The 19266-nt window shown below is 42.7% G+C and overlaps 1 protein-coding gene across 4 annotated transcripts in view; it reads right to left on the bottom strand.

The window, feature by feature from the left end:
- The window catches only part of NEK6 (NIMA related kinase 6), a 105551-nt gene that overhangs the window by 33725 nt on the left and 52560 nt on the right, over positions 1–19266 (bottom strand). For all 4 annotated transcript variants that reach the window (XM_019510885.1, XM_019510886.1, XM_019510888.1 and 1 more), the window contains 3 exons: positions 18254–18364; positions 12266–12374; positions 10103–10210 (listed from right to left, as the gene is read on the bottom strand). In XM_019510885.1, coding sequence (XP_019366430.1) covers positions 10103–10210; positions 12266–12374; positions 18254–18364 — 328 coding nt within the window. The remainder of the gene's footprint in view (positions 1–10102; positions 10211–12265; positions 12375–18253; positions 18365–19266) is intronic.

Genomic DNA, 19266 nt, shown 5'->3' with positions numbered 1-19266 from the left:
AACAGAGCTGGCAGGAATACACACAGGCAGCGCTTAGGCCCTTGTTCCCATAAGACTTGGTGTCGCTGCTCAGGCGCCAGTGGCAGCCTGCAGCCGTAAGCGTTCTTGAGATCAGTTGTTCCGGGTCACTGCGTGACAAGCTCACGGCAAATAACAATGCGTGGGTTTGAAAGTTGAGGCCTTGCTTCCCGTGTTAGCGTGGGTCTGCTTTGTAAGGCTTTCTTCAATTTAGAATTGTCGTTTCAAATAATGCCTGAAAATGACCTTCGATCAAAGCAGAATGACAGGGTTTGTGATACGGATGAGTGCGTCATATTCCTTATTTGATTTTTGTGCATTAGGCTGTTCCATTATATTAAATGGGTTTGTGGAGCAGCCCACGCCTGAGCTGATTCTATCAAGTCTACCTTGCACATTTACCTATCATTACTGCAGTGTTGTCGGCAAATGTATGAACAAGCAGGTCTCTGCGTTTCAAAAAGGATACATTAATTTTTAAATAAGTGTCATGATAAAAGACTGACAAGCCCAATTCGCTTTGCGGCCTGTCCAACATTATGTGGGAATCTCCTGTAATGAGCATCTTCTAGAAAACTGCACAAGACTTCCAATTTAATCAGCCACAGCTCACCAATGCATTACATTTGTCAATTTGACAAGAACAGTCTAATCGGAGACTATTAATCAGAAACTTTCTTTGGCATTTGCCCTGCAAAATACAAAATATTGTTCAGATTCAATATTAATCACCAGCTGGTGGAGTATTGCTGCCAAAGTTATAAAGGTCACAGAATCATACAGAGGATTGTGACAAAGGAAGTATCTTCCCGTGCTACTTCTGAAAGTCTCCACACTCCTTTTCAGCAGTGTACAGTTGGAGAGAGCAGACCAGCGCTTGTTCCTACCCCCTGGCCACTGCATTTGCTCTACACCAGATCATACCTGGATTAGTCCCAGTGTCTGAGCAAAAGGGGAGACTCAGCAGTCAGTTTATAAGCAGCCAGCTCATCTTCTTTCCCCACTGAGAGTAGATCCAGACAGCCAGGCTAGGGTGAAGATTCACAATTTGATTCCTCTTAATGTGGTCCGAATCAAAAAGGGAGCCTCTGGACAAGTGTCACGTGGAGTGGCGATGCTTCAGGTGTATACCTAAATGTGCCGCTGAAATGTCATGGGACAAGTATGTTGTTTTTGTGCCCCAGTTTCCCTGGCATTAAAATGGGATGGCAACGTGCATGCCTTGTCATAAAGCGCTGTGAAGCAGAACTAGGAATTTGTTCTATCAACACATTAATTAAAACAATAGTTGCTTGTTGTTTTTTAATATAGATTTTTTATGTTTTAATTTTTCCGACGCTGGCTTCTATCCAAGTTCCTTCCTGAGCAAATACAGTCTATTCAGGGATCAGAGTTCACCGAGACTCGCAACTGCCTCCCCATGAATGGAGCCAAGGACAAATCTAATTCACACTTTCAGGTCTCGCGCTCTCTCTATGCAGTCCTTTCTCACTCACTGAGTTTAAAACTAAGGTAGTGGAAGCTCTCCTGTAGCTGTGTTCTCGCACAAAGCCCTCCTGTTGCCTTCAGGCAGATCATCATTAGACTGAAGTTAGTGCAGAGGGTTTCAAAATATTACAGAAGGCTTATGTGGTTTTTAGAAATGCCGTAAAATAAAGTATCTGCTTGAAATTGGTCAATCAAACCCCAGCCTCACAATTGTCTGTGATATAAAATAAAAGACGATTTGATGGGGAAAGCTCCTCTTGTCTCCCGTTCGACAGCACCTTCCAGCTAATCTTTAATACTGAGCTGAACAGAGTTTCTGAATCTATCACTTTTCTCTCTCACAGCAGGGAACAGAGTTCTGAATATGAAAGAACCTAACGAATTCTGACCTTTATTGTATCTTTGCAGAGTATTCCCAGTTTCAAACCAAGAAATATCAGAGCACAACATGGGCCTCAAAGGGGTAATGCTGATTAAAGCATTCCTTCATCCCAGAGATGTTCCTCTCCTGTCAAAACAAACTTTGCAGTGTTTTGAAATACTTGTGGTTTTTGAAACATGTTCATTACATAGGAGAACGGCAAAGAACTCAGCTCAGGAAGCTCCAAGTTGTCGTCCGTGTCTAGCTGATTTTCAGAAACCAATAATTAAAATACTCAGGACTATTATCTTTATATTAATAAGCAGGACGTGTTACTGTAAGCAGCAGAGCTGGTGCATCCACTGTGCAGAAATAAGACAGAGGAAGCATAAAATTCGGCAAGGAAATGGGCTCCTGCAACTTGCAGCTTAGTCATCTCTCACAAGCAGCTGGCAGGTTGTCATTCAGGAGAGTTTACAGCATTATTAAAAGGTTTTAAACACTTAATACGTCTTTGGAAAGAGATGCACCTTTACTTAAGAGAATCTCATTCTTCCTGCTGGAAGTACTTCAGATACATACATACATACACACACACATATATAACCCCCCCCCCCCCCGCAGTAATGTATTTATACCTTAAGAAAATACAGCAATTTCCTCCTATTTGCAAGCATCCAGGATAAGTCTGGAGAGTGATAATGAAACATGCAATAATGGAGATGGGATGTGAATCGGCTCCTGTTACAAGAAAAAAAATCCCCCCAAAAGTTTAAGACAGTCAAGGCAAAAGGAAATGGGGTCTCGCACTAGGCTGCACTCGTTTTAGTCTCTTACTAGTTGCAGAACTGCTGTAGGATTGCCAGTGCTCCTGAGACAAGACAAGCGTGCTGGCTTGCTAGCAGGGGTTATGCAGGCTCTTAAATGCAAGATAAAGGTGAACATAGGTCAAAGCATTAAAATTTACTCTAGAGTCTTTCAAGTCTGAGCCTGAAGTACCCAGACTAATGGCTTGTGGCAGAAGGGTTTGGCTGGTTTCTACTTGTTCCTGTAGCCTGAAGATTACATGCAAATAAGAAAAGAAATGAATATCGGAAGAAGTCATGATTCCACAAGTGTAGTATTGCATTACAGACACAGCATCTAGCTTCAAAACTCTTTGTCTTTTACTAATAGGGACCAGAATGATATCTATTAGCCACAAGGAGAAATGAGACAGCAATCCTTGGACCGGAAGTCTGCATACAGCAGGCACCAGCGTAAGTAGTCTCACACCGTCGAGATGGTGGGCAGTTAGAAGAGCACAGGTCCCCCCCCGCAGCAGCTACTGCTTTGTCATCGATGCAACTGCAAAAGTGTTCCCAGTCCTGCGCGGGATGGCAGGCCGGTGCAGTGTTTGCATACAAGTGCTTCTCCAAGCAAGATGGGAGGCCTGCTGCGTGCCTGCTTGGAAAGCAGAAGTGGCAGGGACGCGCGGGGTGGCCAAAGTGTATCCTGCTCTCCGTGGGGACAGGCCTGGCGGGACTGAGAGATCCCCACGGAAAGGAAAACCTACCCCCACCAAGGCTTATTTTTACTGACGACACCGTCCAAACTTGCAGCTTTGGGGATTATGACTCAGGCATAAGAGTCTCCTTAATAAACAAGCCTCCAGCAATCAGTCTTAGAAGCAAGCCATCCATTTTATGTGTTAATGGACGTTCTCTAAGCCAATTACTACTGCTCCAAGTGAACAATTTGGTGCATGTAAGGAGGAGCCACAGCGACCTCACATAGCGTTCAGATTTTATAAAGATTAGTCAGCATTTCAGCCTGTTCTGCTGTTTACAATGTTTTAACTGAGCTAAGTGGGTCTCACGGCATGACTTAGCAGTTTAAAATCCTCTTCTATGGAGTACCTGAGAATGTCGTGAACTGACAATTTCTCTGGTTACTCATCTCATGGAGAAGTTTGCAAGATGAATGATGCAATGTAAAACATGCTCTTTACAAAGGATTTTTTTATTATTATTATTTAAAGAGCAACATATGGAATAGCTAGGACAAGAAAACAGAAACTTCCAGTCCTGTTACTTCCTGGAAGAAAGCCACTCTAACTTAGAGGCTGCCATGACCTGTGGGTGGGAAACAACATAAACCCCCGTGATACACTACAGAATACTCTACTTGGTACTGAACGGGGAGCTCTGGTTAAACTCATTACCTGCTTGTCCCTGGCAGTGAAATGGGGAGTCAAAACAGGTGCCATGTAGCTTGGCTATTTGCTCTTGAAGTGCAACTGGAAAGGTTTTAAATGCAGCAAATGCCTCAAATGTCATCTGCAAAGGAAGTGTGGGGGGGTTCTGCTTTCCATAAAAGTGGGTAAAGCGATGTCTTCTCCAAGGATTTCTAGAAACAATTCAATTCGGAAAAAGGACATTCATCGGAAGCCCGAGCGTGCTTGTTTCTAGTCACAGAAGTTTTAGTGACATGCAAAACAGATCCAACTAAAACCCTGGGGGCATCCAGGACAGGAGCCATTTCCTCAACTGGGGAGAGGCTGCCAGGGGCCAGTGAGGGCTGCAAGTAAAACACGCGCACTATCCCGCTCTCTTGCTCTGCATGAGACTACGGGACTTTCTGCGGGAGCGCTCCCCACGCAGAAGCTGCGCTCAGGAGCAGGGCATCTCCCAGGTCTCAGCAGGTGTGTACAGTGGTGGCAGCAGGATGTGTGCTACTCCGCACGTGCGCACAGGTCCTTCTTCTCACCAAGCAGGGAGAGGCAATTGGACCATGTTAGTTGCAGGGTTTACCCTTTACCCAGCCATTTTTTTCCTTCCTTACTGATCTGGGTTGGGGTTTTTTTTTCCATTTTACCACAATAATGGCTAGTGGCAACCATCCTACATCTGAGTTTATTCCTCTTGCCAGCCTGCCTGTCTATCAGGTATGTATTTAAGTGGGCCTCACTTTCTCTTGTTTTATGAATGCAGACTGTTGTGGTATAACGAGAGCCTCAAAACCCAGCCACATAATTTGTTGCGCAGCCTGCTGTTGCTCCAAGCAAGACACTCACTTGTATCTTGTGAGCTGTGTATGGGCAAATCTTTCATTTTTCTTTCATTACCCCGGCGTGTACTGTCACTTAATTGTTATGTATGCAATCCTTCCTGACAAATATGATCTGCTGCCTGGTAATTCGTTTGACGTTCATTCTGTTCCTTGCTCTAATTATGGCTTCCATTTCTGACACTGAAGCGGCTGCGCTGCCACAGCCAGATAGTACACCTGTCAGACGGGTTGTGGTACTGCCTAATGCCCTTTTATGCCAGTCTGATGTTAGCAAATACAAAGAAAGAAAAAAATTAGATGAATATATTTGCATAAGCCCTGTGTTCGATTCATGGGTCAGCAGCCTTAGAAATTATAGTTCGGGGTGGTTGCTAGGGCAACATGGCTGCAGAAAGTATCCAGTATCACTGGCTAGGCCTGCATTGGAAATGTTTTATATAAAATTCACACTTGCTAAAAACATACAGGTCCAAAATTAACAAACCCTCTGTGGACCACAGCCTGTTTCCTTCTGCTACAAAACCGTAAATCTGACAAACGACAAAAAATAGCTATTAGCTTACATTGTTTTATAATCAACGTATTTTCTAAATATAAAAGGGTGCCTTGTATTTGGCTCCAGGCATCCCTCTAAACAGCACTTCCCCACCCCCCAGAAACTTGGACTGCTTTAGCTTTTTAAATGAGATTTTCATTTTGCTTTCAGGATCCCATTGATTTGGAGGAAGGCAGGGTGTGTAGGGAGGAGGTACAACTCTTACTACGTGCGCTCTCTCAATTAAGAGAAACGAACTCTGATAAAAGGTCACAAGCTCAGTTTACATGTACGGCCAGCTTCCAAGCCCCAATTTATTCTTATTAATATAATAAGTGCAGCAGTCAAACTAGATAAAATCATGTTATTGGACACAATCATATTTTTGCTCATTCCTGATGATGTGATTTTAACTTGCTTTGATGGGGACTTTTTAGCATAGTACAAACATCCTAGTCTGAAAGCCTGACAGTAAAATAGCCATCTCCTCATATTTTACCAAGGTCATTTCTGGAAGAGCCTCACTTTCTTTTTATATATTTTTACAACAAAGAGCATGTGCTTTCTCTGGCTTTTGTATGCTTAAAAACCCTGTTGCTGCATGTGACAATATTAACAAATAAATGTCCATTCAGAACATGAAGTAGCAGCAACTTAAGCTTGATTGTTGCCAAATGAGAGAGACCTGCGCCAAGAGAGATAAAGAGAGGGCAAAAGCACCGCGTCTGGGCAGAATCTGACCATGGGAACAAAAGGTAAAGGAACTGGGAGCTACTTGCCCTTAATTAAATGAGAGGAAGATAAGACTACATTTGCAACATGTTAATCCAGTCCCATTAGTGAAAGGAAACGAGGCCACCTCTCTTTGGTGATCACAAATTCCTACGTAGGAAGAGCTGACAGGGTTAAAAAAAACATGCTCTGATCTGGAATAACAAACACTTCATGGTCTCACAAATTAATAAATCTTATATCCTGTATGATGCAAACCATATAGCCGTCGAGGTCTTTATGAATAATTCACAGCCACAAAGTTTACATGAAGAAATCTGATTTTATACACAGCCCCTTAATATGAAGACAGGCACACACCGCTTATTTAAGTCATCACGGAGAATAACACACCTTCCTAACATACAAAACAATGTCTGAAACATGCTACCCCTGAGCTGGGGAGAGGGGAATAATTAAAAATGTGCAACTACGAGGGTTGAAGAATGTGTGCTGCACAACGACAGCAAATGCACACGTCTTATGGATTTTGAAGATTCCCACTATCTTCTATTGTCTAATTGTTAACAGGGTTACTTTTCATAACATAGATCCTTAACTACATCTGCGCAGACCTGAGGCCTCGCAGTACTATCCCCAAGATAGGGGATAGGATAGGGCTAGCACCTGGAACCAACTTCCTAGGGAAGTAGTCCTCACTCCTACCTTGGGTAAATTCAAAAAGAGGTTGGACGAACACCTGTCTGGGGTTGTGTGATCTCAGCGTGTACTTCTACCAGTGACGGGGGGGTCAGACTAGATGATCTGTTCAGGTCCCTTCTGACCCCGAATTACTGTAAAACTATGAATAACTCGATTACAGTTTATTTTGCAAAACTTCACATCTGCATATGTAATACTTTAATTGCTAATATCTTTGTAATAACATGGATAATTAATTTTCTACACTGGATACCATGAAGATATCACCCTTACAAACCAGCATCATGTGTGATAAGGTGTTGGTGTGACTGCTATGTATTAACTGTTAACGTGGTATCCATGCAACGATTTGTATTTTAGTGCATAGGCTATTTTTCTGATATGATGCACCACTTTGAATTTCCAGTGGCCTCTCAACGCAAAGACAACACAAATAGCTGATGCTTTACCCACCTAGCACTGAAATGGGCATAACCTCTGCCCATGCCTCAGCACTCTCCAATACGGTTACAAATAAAGTTGCCAAAAAACCCTTCAAAGAACAACGTGACAGCTGTACTGTGCAGCCCTGCACTCTTTTGGCAGCCTTAAAAGCAGTAAAATGCCATGACCGTACTAAACAACTCTCCCACTTATCTTTTCCATGGTGGACTACTAGGTGAAATGTGCAACATTACAAAACAAAAGGCATCTGCATTACTGTAGGACTTTGCTTTCTAGCTTTTGAATGTACTGCATGCTGGATGCGTGTTGCCCAACTTGTGCAGCGAGCTGCTTGAGGCAGGCAATTTTCCCCTTAGAATGAGTACCGCCCATGGATCTCTGACAGTAATAAATAGGTGCGTGCTGTCGAGTAAGGTAGGCATACATGGGTCAGGCATCTATCCATGAACCACAGCACGTAAGCTTTATCCTAATACCGGGTCTGTTAACAAGGGATGTGAGAGATGGATTTAGTCTTAGCCTTTGTCTCTGTCACCCCTGATTGTTTTGGGCTTGGTTTTCATGCTGTTGCAGCAAACGCTTAATTACATGTTAAATCAGGTCATTAGAAAGATGTCTGAAAGAACCCTGCTGAGGGAGGATCCTCAAGAATCGGTGTGCTGCAGGGGTGAAGTGGAAAGGAGAGGTTTGGAGTGCTCTCCAGTGAAGTAATGCAACTCTCAGAAGCAGGAAGCACTGCTGGGCAGCAAGGGCTTGTGCAATGCTTTGGCCCAAGTTTTCAAGAGGAAGAGAGGTGCGAATGAGCACAGCTCCATTGGTAGCTCCAGCTTTCCACTGACCTGGCTGCTGAGCTCTAAGTGTGCCACCCCTCTTGTCTGCTCCTTGCCAGTGAGAAGGTGGCACCCCAAACTGCTGTTCCTCTGTAGCAAGGAATGACTTAATTGAAGTCTCCCCTGCAGGGTCTTTGGGAGTCTGAACCCTCCCACGCTGCTCCTCCAGACATTTCTGAACACGATTTTGGCTACAATCCTGACTACTGCCAAAGAACATGAACCCTGCAGTCCTATCAATGTCCAATTTAGCCAAACCTTTAGCTGAATCAATACCAGTATATTGTCCATAGAGCACTACCTATTTGTCAGGCAAGCCAGATCCCTGGAGCCTCGATAATGCAGTAAAAGGTCCCCTCTATCTTCCCCATTATGACTACGAACACAGTGAACCACTGCCAATGGAAGGAAAAGACAATTAATCCTCCCTCCTCATGGAAGCCAGTGCTGCTCCCTAAGTTACCTAACTGGGATAAGGAGCAATGTTGCCACAGAGACTGCAAATATACGTCTTTGGAAAGCCAACAAAACAATCTGCCAGAGAATTAGCTCCATATTGATTCCACATCCTTTCCGGATATCTGATTATTCAGCACTGTAGGTTCTGTGGGGCAAAAAGCATGTGACTTCACATATGGCAAGTAGCTGGCCTCTTCTGATCACAAGTGGAAACTACAGCAGATACGCAGGCACTAACAGTGTTGTGTCCCAAAACCAGGAGTTTTAGTGTGTAAGGTATGGGTGTATCCCTCCTGCAACACAACCATATGAGAGGCAGATCCTGCAGAGGCTTCTTAAGGCTCAGCCCTTGCCCATGAAGTGAACTGGAGGCTGATGAGAAATGCCCAGTTGACAGCCCGGGAGCCAGAGTGCCTATTTATTCCTTGGGACAGACGTAAAAGATTTGCCAAGTGACACCCTGCAGCTTTCCATTTGGTTCTTCTCCATCTCTGCCTGAGCATTACCCTGTCTCAGTGCTGTTAAAACCTGTCCAGCCGATAGGTATTTTTCCCTCTGAAGTTCTGTGCTGTATGCTTTAGAGACTGCAGGTTTGCTGGTGACCAGGTTTATGGTGGCATCCTTCCTTCTGAAGACAGGAAGGTCACCGGTACTTTTGCAGACATGCGAGCGTTATGAAAGACAGCCGTCACCACCCGGGGGTGGGGGGCTACTATCGGCAGATGGAGAATAACGGTATGGAATACTTCAGTCGCATGGGGCTAACTTCCCCAGCCCATTATGAAAACATTATATCACCTTGACACCAAAATACTGTCAACTTTCTTATGTATTTAGAAAACACAAATCTTCACTTGAAACTCAGCTCAGGCCTTGGAGTTGTATGGTACTTTAAGCACTCATGTGGCCACTGGAAAAAGTTCCTGCTTGAAAGAAGTAAAGGGCAAGGGTTTCCTGTTCTCACACAGGAGCTACAAGCTCAACTCACAGGCAGCTACCTGGTCGACATCAGCAAAAGAAGCTGGTGCTGCAACTGGCGGTATCAGCATGAGAACCAGGTTAGGGAAGCAGAGAGGATAATTTTTTTGGTTCTTATTTTTGTTTCCGGATCCCCTAGACACAATACAGGCACCTCACTGTGTTACCTAGGTAGAGGAAAGTGCAAACAACCGCCCAGGCAGTTTACTGTAAAGACACTATGCTTACCATTTTTCAGAATATAATTTTCCAGTACATTTTTCGGCACAATTTTTCAGAATATAAGTGTGTCAAGTGAAGTTTAATTAACAAAAAGAGACCTATTTAAAAGTTGCATGAAGGAACTCAGCATATATCAACAGCACCGAAAACACACATCATAGACAACACAGCAGCAATGCTCGCTGAACCAACCTTGTTGTTGTATGAAGACGGTAGATGCTGCTATTTGAACGTCATAATATATTGTGCAAGGACTGTTAAGGTCTGTAAATGCTGTCTTACCTAAGGAATGTGCTGCAGTGGTTTTAGAACTAAAAAAGCGGCCTAATCCGAGATCTCCCAGCTTCACCACACCTGTGGCTGTTATAAACACATTGGCTGGTTTTATGTCTGCAAGAAGGGAAAAGGAGAAGGTCAAAGCCACAAAAGGTTATCTGGTTCTAATACTGCAACAGAAACATAGCCTGGAGCCTCCTCTGCACAAGAGAGACACTCAAATCAGAACTATGTTTCCTCGCAGCTTTGATGGGCTGATTCTTCCAAGACTTCAAGTTACATAAAAAACCTGAGTATACTCCTCAGCGCATTAGAAATACCAGCGAGGGAAAAGTTGTAGGGAAACAGCATAACAAGAAGAGGTAACCTCTTTCACTCATGGAAATCAAAGAAATATTTAAGTCCACCTTCCCTTTGGAAATGCCACGTTCACAGGGAGAACTATTATACTTGACTTTCCCTTCAGATCAAAGCTGAATCTTCTGTTCCCTAACCACTTCATTTTTTTGTGAATGGGAAAGCACTTTCTAGAGAAGTTCAATATTCTGGAGGACATTTAACATGCATATTTGCAAAGGAGAATGCTACTGGGATCTGCTGAGTTGAAGGCATCGTCTGGCCATCAGCAGACGTGGACTCTACTGTCTCTGCTGAGTTCTCTCTTAAATAGCTGTGAGGGCCAGCACACTGGGGCTGTCCTTCATAAAGAACGAGCCAGATTATTTTCAGTATGTTTGGGGACATTCTGGGGAGAGTATTTCACAAGGCTGGGCTCCTACGCAGTTCATTCTCCCATTCCTTCCCTTTCCTTAACAATCTGTTGCCTGAACAGCAGTTCCTCAGAGTCACTATACATGTTTAACACAAATCTTGTGTGCCACTCGCATTGAAGATGCACTGCCATGGGCTGAAGCTGCTTGCTAACAGAACCTGTGGTTATAACCAAATGCCTGCTAGCAAAGGCTAAATTTAGTAAGTCTAAAATAAAGGAGAAGAGCCCAGTGTTCAAGTGTGGGATCTCCCATTCTAAAGTGATGGGGGCTCCTGACACCTCTGTTCTTAGATATCGAAGCACACCCTGATCCACAGGCAAGAGGAGTAGGTGGGACTCTCTCTCATGGGCTGTGATGTAAGGCAACTAAAAAACTTAGGCATGTGGTAGGTACCCCAGCCAGCAGCGCACACAGCTGACCTCACAAGGCCAGGCACTCCTTCTGCCAAATGCACCAGCTTGACCAGTCACTCATTCCACCACCAAAAGCTCCACACACAAGGTTTTGACCTGTATTGGACTAGACGAGCAACTGGAGCCCAGCTAGTCTTCACCGAACTCCAAATTATGCCGTGCACGCTAGATCATCCTCGTGAGCCCTCTTCCTCCCTGAACTATAGCTGACTAAAGACGCTACACTCCAGGTCTGAGCTGCCAATTGTAGACTTAAATTAGGCATAAGTGGAAGGCTGTGGGAGGAGACTCCTATGTAGGAGCAAACGCTGCCTCTGTCTTTGCTGGTGAATCTTGTCAGGCATTTGCCACTCAAAGGGAAAGAATTAATGAGCAGCAGAGACTGGTATTAGTGCCTTTGCGGGGCACTGCACTTCCTGGGGCAAGTCCTTCAGGAAACATTTCATTTCTACTGGAAGCAGCAATGCTAATTTTTGGATAGAGCCTGAAGTGAGGAGAAGGTTTAAAACAAGTGCTATAGAAGTAATTAATGACAATTTTAGAATGGGGTTAAAAAGAGGAAAGGAGAGGGGGAGAGCCTGGAACATTTTTATATCAGTATTTCAGAAAAGCCTGCAAGACAAAACTCCCCTAAACTCTCCACGGTCACAGTTAATACAATGAAGATTATTTCTTAGAGTTCACTGCATCCACTGGTCTCAGCATTTTACTTCTGATACTTTTCTAATGGCAAGTTTGGCACTTCTACTTAATATCAGTGTCTGGAATACAAAACAGCTCATCTTCATAATGCCACGCTCACTTCGGACTGAATCCTTTAACAATGAAGCAAAAGACACGGGGAGAAATCCATCTTGCAAACACCAGTCTCTCTCTCTCAACATGCATTGGCTGAACATCAGCATAATTGTTTTTGAATGTAGGCGCTTACTAATTGGAACATTATATTATTATTCAGTGAAAAGAGACGGAATTAATGTTACCTCTGTGCATCACCCTGCGGGAGTGCATGTGTTCAACAGCACTGCACAACTGCACAAAATATTTCCACACCGTCCTTTCCGGGATTAACCGTTTCTGCTTTTTAAAATACTGTGGGAGGAAATAAATAAAAAAATATATCAGTGAAGAAGCAGCATCTCTGTCGCGCTCCAGGACTCGTGTTAGTCAACAGCCGATTGCTCACATCCTCTAGATCCACAGCAGCATGACTTGTCTCCCGATTAGCATTTAACTCCTTCCCCGTGTATGTAAACTTCAATGCAATTCACTAATTAACAACCATTATGAAAAATATGCTTAAATAGGTTTGACATTTTTGAATGGACACCAATTATAATTAGCATTAATCTCCTTAATTACCTTGCAAAACATATTTAATGCCTCAAAACAACAAATGTCTGAAGTATTTTGCCTTAAGTAACAACGACTGGGGTTTTTTTAATTTTAAAAAAACCTCCCATGTAGATGTTCATTATTCCTGTACAGTTCATTAAGAAAAAATAATGTAACCCTTTTTAAAAAGTGGTCATGGAATTATCTACAATTCTTCTGTGACCAGATGCATCAGATATGGGCATAGCCCTTAGGAAAGCCGTTTCCAAAGAAAACCAAATTCAGAGTTTGTCCAGAAGAAGAAATGTGTATTATAAGCACTGTCAGACAAACTCCCGTATTACACACTTATAAACTGCCAAGAACAGTGGACTCCAACCCCTTGGTGCCCTGGGCACTATCAGACCACAACCAGATCACGATCACCCCCAATATCTTGGCTATAAAAAGCTTTTGTCTACTTGTGTGGAACACACCATACTAGGTGTGTGACTATTCTGGGGGACTAGATGTATATCCCACTTAAACAACTAAATCAAGGCCAGATATTGTTGAACACATGAAACCACCTCCCCCCGCCCCCCCCCCCCTTCCTCTGCCTCCAACTCCTTTCTTTTGATAGATGGGCCTTCTTTCCTAGTTCTCGCACTACGTACTAAGCCAGTTCTCTGCAGGTTCAGTAAAACACACACATGCACACAGTAGACTTCCACTTGTTTAATGCTTATGGCCATCCCTTGCCACTTTTGGTATAACATAAGTGGCATTCTTCCCTGGCCAGGGGCTTGTGGTTTGATTTATCTGGGAAGTGCTGCACATCCTCATGGCACGGCAATCGAAAACTGCATTTGTTTTGCACTATTCCATTCTAAGGCTCTTACTGGTGGGGTAGGGGGAGGGAGAAAGAGAGAGAGAAGAGGCATAAGGGAGAAAATTGGTTGAAAGAGGACTGTTTCATACATCTGGTACTTGTCCCTCTTGATACACACATCTGATGCCTGTTGTGACATTTTACATTTTATGTGAAATACTGTTACTGGGTCTCGTTTGACTCAACTAATGGCAAAAATTTATCTTCCAGATCAGCTGTGAAAGGGGGTGACTCTGCAATTCACCAAGAGGCAAATCTGACAGCTTGCAACAGATTCAAACCTAAAGCCGAGCGTGGAGTGCAGCAGAACTGCAGAGGGTGATGGATAAAGTGTTATTTACACGATAATATTAGCTTAATTCTCATTAAAGTATTTAAGAGAGGATATGCTAGACCACAAGTGGTAATTTTCTAAATGTCATGTCCAATAAGATTAGCCTGACATTTACCAGAAAGCCAAAATTCTCCAGTGGGTTATACAGCAACACTCTGTTACATCAGCTTTATAATACCTCATAAATAATGCAGGCGACAGGGGCATGACAAAGACAGTCCCTGTTTTTATCACTCTCACACCTTCAGAGTGTTGTTATTGCTGTTCCTGCCGCCTCCCTGAAGCTGAAGATTCGAACATACGTCTTAACAGGGGAGGCAAACCAAACAACCTGATCCACTAATATCTGGATTTTATTTAAGTGCTACAAAACCCAGTCCCTCTTGTTTCAGCATCAGGCACTGGCTGAGAAACAGTATTCTTCAACCAAGAATTTCTTAATAGGATTATTAAGCTGAACTGGTTCTAGCGTTTTGCTCCTGACTGGCATTTGACGCCAATGAATTGAGACAAAGGAGATGGATACAAAACCTCACCTATTCTGTCATGGTGCAGGCTGGAAATTGCAGGATCCCTAAAGCAACCAATGCTATAATTCGTATGGAGTCTCGCTTGCTTTTTCTATTCTTGTTTGTATTTTTTTAAATTTTCTCATGACTATAATTCAACCAGTATTTTTGTCACAAATTAAAATACACCGTTTTTAGTATTTTGAGAAAAAAAAAAAGCGTGCCTTTGTTTCATCCATAATGATTGGGGGGGGGGGAGAAAAACAAGGCCACAAAGGATTCAGGATTGGCTGCCTCATGGTCTTGTCCAAGTTCTCAAACTAATATCACCAGCATTTGAGTAAAAGGGATAATTAGCAGGAAGTGGAGACATTACAAAGTAAAACAATTAATACTGAAAGACAAGTAGTCATACTTATTATTCTTGGGAAACATTAAGCCAGGACCTTGAGATGGCAAAATAACCTGTGTTTTATTGTCACCAGACAGCGGTGTTGAAATCTGAGGCTACGAAGACAAACAGCTTTTTTTTTTTTTTTTTAAGCAAAGCAGATTCCAGTTCAAGATTTGCACAGCAGGATGGTTGCTGCCAGCCCTGCCTTTCAGGATGGTCATTTTTTATCTCCCAGGCTTTAGACACAAGTACTGGAAAGCCTCTGACAAACCTGGCTGTGTTCTGGGGTCTGCTGGGAAAAGGTACAATGCAGTACGCAGGAAGAAAGGCAATGTTAAGGGCATATGCAAGGGAGATATATTAATGACCTTCCCTGCCATCTCCCACAAGGGTCTAGTCTCCTCTTTCCTCTCCCTACCACATTCAAGAATGAATCTCTCAAATGTCTCTTTAACGCAGGCCATTGTACGAAGCTGCCTGCAGCGTGAATGTACGACACATTTGAGACATAATGGTGTTAGCATCCACATATACCTTTTTGAGTCACTCTCACCCATTAAGTCAGCTGGGAGGCAGATACAGTTATGTGACTCTTCGCAGTGCTAGCAGATTGTGGCTAAGGGCAGTGGCTGCAGAGAAGGTTTTGAGGGCTAGCCCAAATGTCTATTTCCAGCTCCTGGCCCCTTCAGGGAATTCCTTCTCAGAAAGAGAGAGGAGATTTTCACTGGTACTGTAAATTTAGCCACCAACCATGGGCTAAATGGGTAACTTGTTTGACAGCCTTTGGCCTGGTGCCTCTTAGCTGTGCTGGCAAAGAAAACAAATCTGTTAATAAGATATTTTAACTGCAACAACAAGGAGGAGGTGAACTTTCCAAAATGTTCATTTATGATAATTACAGAATAATGATGGCAAAACCAGGTAAAACATGGAGAGAAGGTTGAGAGTGCTAACAAACTTGATATACCACATCTGTTCTCACAGGGGATGTCTGTCTAAAGATTAACATGTCAAAGAAAATATAAGAGCAGGTGATAACAGCTTAACTAAAGCTGGTTTCCAACAGTACATGTATTCCTAAGAGCAACATAAGAGAAGAGCAAGCACTTGAAAATTTTCTCAATCCCAACTCCCTGTTGTGAAGGAAAGTCAATACACTTTCTGAAATGTCTTCGGTATAGCAGACAGGCTACAGGGGTAGTTACCCGACAATAATTAAATGTGCCCATCAATCACAGATGGGTAAACCAGCCTTGCAAAATTATATAAGCTCACTTCCTGGACTGAGCAACATTTTTTGACAGACAGTTTGTTCTTTTTCTTGGTTAATCCTCAAGGCAAAGGACAAACAGGCAGGTTTTGTGATTGGGGACAGAACATTTTTAAGACGTTTTGCAAGGCCAGCCAAAGGGTACATGAATGTTTCTTGCAATTCAACAGTCGAGGAGAGACCTACAGTGTGAAGCATTCGGATTCCCAAGGGTCTTGTGAGAGCCCGATGTTCCCAGGGGAGAGGGCAACTTCACCTCCCTGCACAGAAGACAGAGGGGAGAGCAACTATATAAAACACAGGGAAACAAGGGGCAGCTCACGAAGGCCAGAGAAAGAAAATGCAAAACACTGGAAGAACAAGAAGAAAAAAAGCAGAGAAAAACGATGGAAAAGAAAGCAGCTAATTTAAACAAATTAAGGGGAAAAACGCACGAATCTTGCAAATACATGGAACTGGAATCAACTTTAACAGCAGGGCAGAAAAAAGCAAAACTGCTATTGCTGGAGGAGAAAGACTAATGAAATTCCTGCAAGTTCAAAATGTATTTGTGTGCTGGTCCCACAGGGCACCAGAGGACTGCACCGCAGGAGCGGGAGGAGGAGAAATGAGGGGTGCAGGACAAGGCAGGCCGGGAGATTCTGCCCATCAGAAGAACCCAAAGATTCTAAGACAGCTCCAAGCCATCCGCTCAGAAAGCACATGAGGAGCGATACTAAGAGCAGGACAAACTTCACACATGCTAATAGGCTACCTGTTGCTCCAGAAAAATCAGAGCACTTTGAATTTATGAAGTGGCAGTAAGAGAGAGGCTTAAAACCCAGTTCAGTCCACAATCCCCAGTGATGGCTGCAGTAAGAGAGCGTGCTGTCACCCCTAGGTCTGGAGCTAGCTTTCATACTCCAACTAAAAGCCTAAGTACAAATGGTGCAAAACATGAATTCCCTGCTTTCTAGTCCAGTGAAAGCTGGATGAGGTCCTGGACCAAGTTTCCTGGTAGGAAACCTTTAGAAAAAATGCTTGATACAAAAAGGAATCTCTTCCCCCACCACTTGCTTGTTTTTTTTAAACCAAACACATTTAGTCCTATTCCTCCTTCCATCTCTTCCTGTGCTTGTACAGCAGGAGCCAGAGAAGGAAAGCTGTGTCAGATAAGGGAGCTTTGTGTTTTGTTCTGCAGGCAGCTGAGGCTTGTGCTAATTGTCCCAGGGCCAAATTCTACAGACAGGGGTAAAGCCAGGGATAGCACTGCCTCCATGCTCAAAAGTTTCACAAAATGAAGGGGAAGGAATTTGTAATAAGGATCCAGAATGGCAAATGCATTTAATGCATCATAATTACTTTTGGTTGCTTCCCAACTCCTGAAGTTGCTTCAACAAGGATAAAAGCCAGAAGTGTCTCAATTCTTAGGCTCAGGTTCTGAAATAAAACCAGGTGTCTGCCATATCACCTTTTCCTGTCTGCAGTAGTTTCATTATTTAATCCATAAAGAAATGATCACATTAAAAAGGCACATTTAAAAAAGTGTCCATTAGATTTTGATCTTCCTCGCATTTTTAAACAAGCATTAAAACAAATCAATGTTGATTACCTACCTTTGAAACCCTAGTGAAGTTCATTCCCCACACTATTCATTCACAATGCTTTTTGATAGTTTTTCTATCCTTCCCTGGATCATGTCACTATTACTAACAAGGGATGAGGGGGACTTATTTTTTGGCTTGTTTTCTGTTTTCCTTTCAGTTAGGAAGAGTTCTTGTTTTGTGCCTCTTGAAATCTTGGCTGAAGTGACCTTGTGCAAGGTAGATGCACGCACACCCAGGAGGCAACAGTACACGAAGGGCAAAGACACTGAACTGGGGGTCTCAACTGAGCACTGGTTTTATTTTGGGAGTGATCTCAGAAATGCTTCTCCTGCTGCTTTTCTTCACATGTTGAATTAAGCACTGGCATTGATACTCAGCGGGGAGACGACTGAAAACAAGTTAAACAACCACCCTACATACTTATGCAATCAGGGAACTGTATCATATAAATGCACACATTTTAACTTGGGGAGGAAGGGACAGATTCCCTACCACCAATATTTTTACACCACAGGACTTCACTGACTAATGAAATAGCTCCCCATGTTCAAAATTGTAAACAAGAGGGAATCAGGCTCCCAGCATGCAGTAGAGATCTGCCTGCATCCATCCACTGAACCTTCACAATAATATGATGCACCTATTCAGCCTCAAAAATTGACACATCCTTACCTTAATCATCTGAGAGAGATCACCTGCATCTGCCAGTTCCAAAACAATGTTCAATTCATTGTCTTCAATAAAAGAATCCAAATACTTAATTATATTGGGGTGGTTCAATTGCTGCCAACAGAGAGAGAGAGAGAGAGAGAGAGAGAGAGAGAGAGAGAGAGAGAGAACACAAAGTGAATGTATGCTATAAAGAAGGTGTTTCAGTAACGACTCAAAGAAAAGATATATTACCCATCACTTTTCATTCCCTAACTGTCCAGCAAAAGCATCCGTAAAAGACAAGTCTACCATATTCACTGTGCATCAGTACAGACACAAGGATACGTGGGAAAAAATAATTCACATCATCTCACAAGTGAACCTGGCAAACAAACAAAACAGAAGATGACAGCCTTTTGCAAAGGGCATTTAGTGCCACAGAGAAGGTTAAACTGAATTTTAGATGCCAGATTCAGATACTCTGGGTTTAATATCATGAGTTTGCGAGAAGCTTGGTGAGATTTACAATTAGTGGGTTTTTTCCTTAAGTTTAATATCAAGCTCCAATACCCTAATTACAGTAGTTCCGAAAGCCTCTATTAAAAGTTCACTGCTCATCTTGACCTTCACTTCTCTCCTATTTATTTATAAATTAAATTGCCTTCATCTAATATCCTGCTATTTAACCTTGCTTCTTTTCTATTTTCAATGTTTTCAGCCTGGCTTTATTTTCAACTTTGTACAGTACCACTTAACAGGCAGTCGCACCCAGTCTTTTCAAATATTTTAAAACTGGAATCTCTTCAGCAACCTTCACCCATTTAATATACATTTATTCCTAGTTTTACTTTTGAATTACTAAAAAAAATTGCCATTTTGTTGTATTCCTTGACTCACACTTCATTATTTACTCTAAACCTTTATCTACTTAATTACTCCTAACACTTATTTTGTAAATATAATTTTTTTTTAAACATGATTGCTTAAATCTGCCATTTCTAATTTAAAAAAAAAAACAAAACAAAAAAAAAAAC

This window comes from Gavialis gangeticus, unplaced genomic scaffold (assembly GCF_001723915.1).
Source record: "Gavialis gangeticus isolate Ggan-Ray unplaced genomic scaffold, GavGan_comp1, whole genome shotgun sequence".
Classification (NCBI taxonomy): Eukaryota; Metazoa; Chordata; order Crocodylia; family Gavialidae; genus Gavialis; species Gavialis gangeticus.
This window is presented reverse-complemented; position numbering and strand designations above follow the sequence as displayed.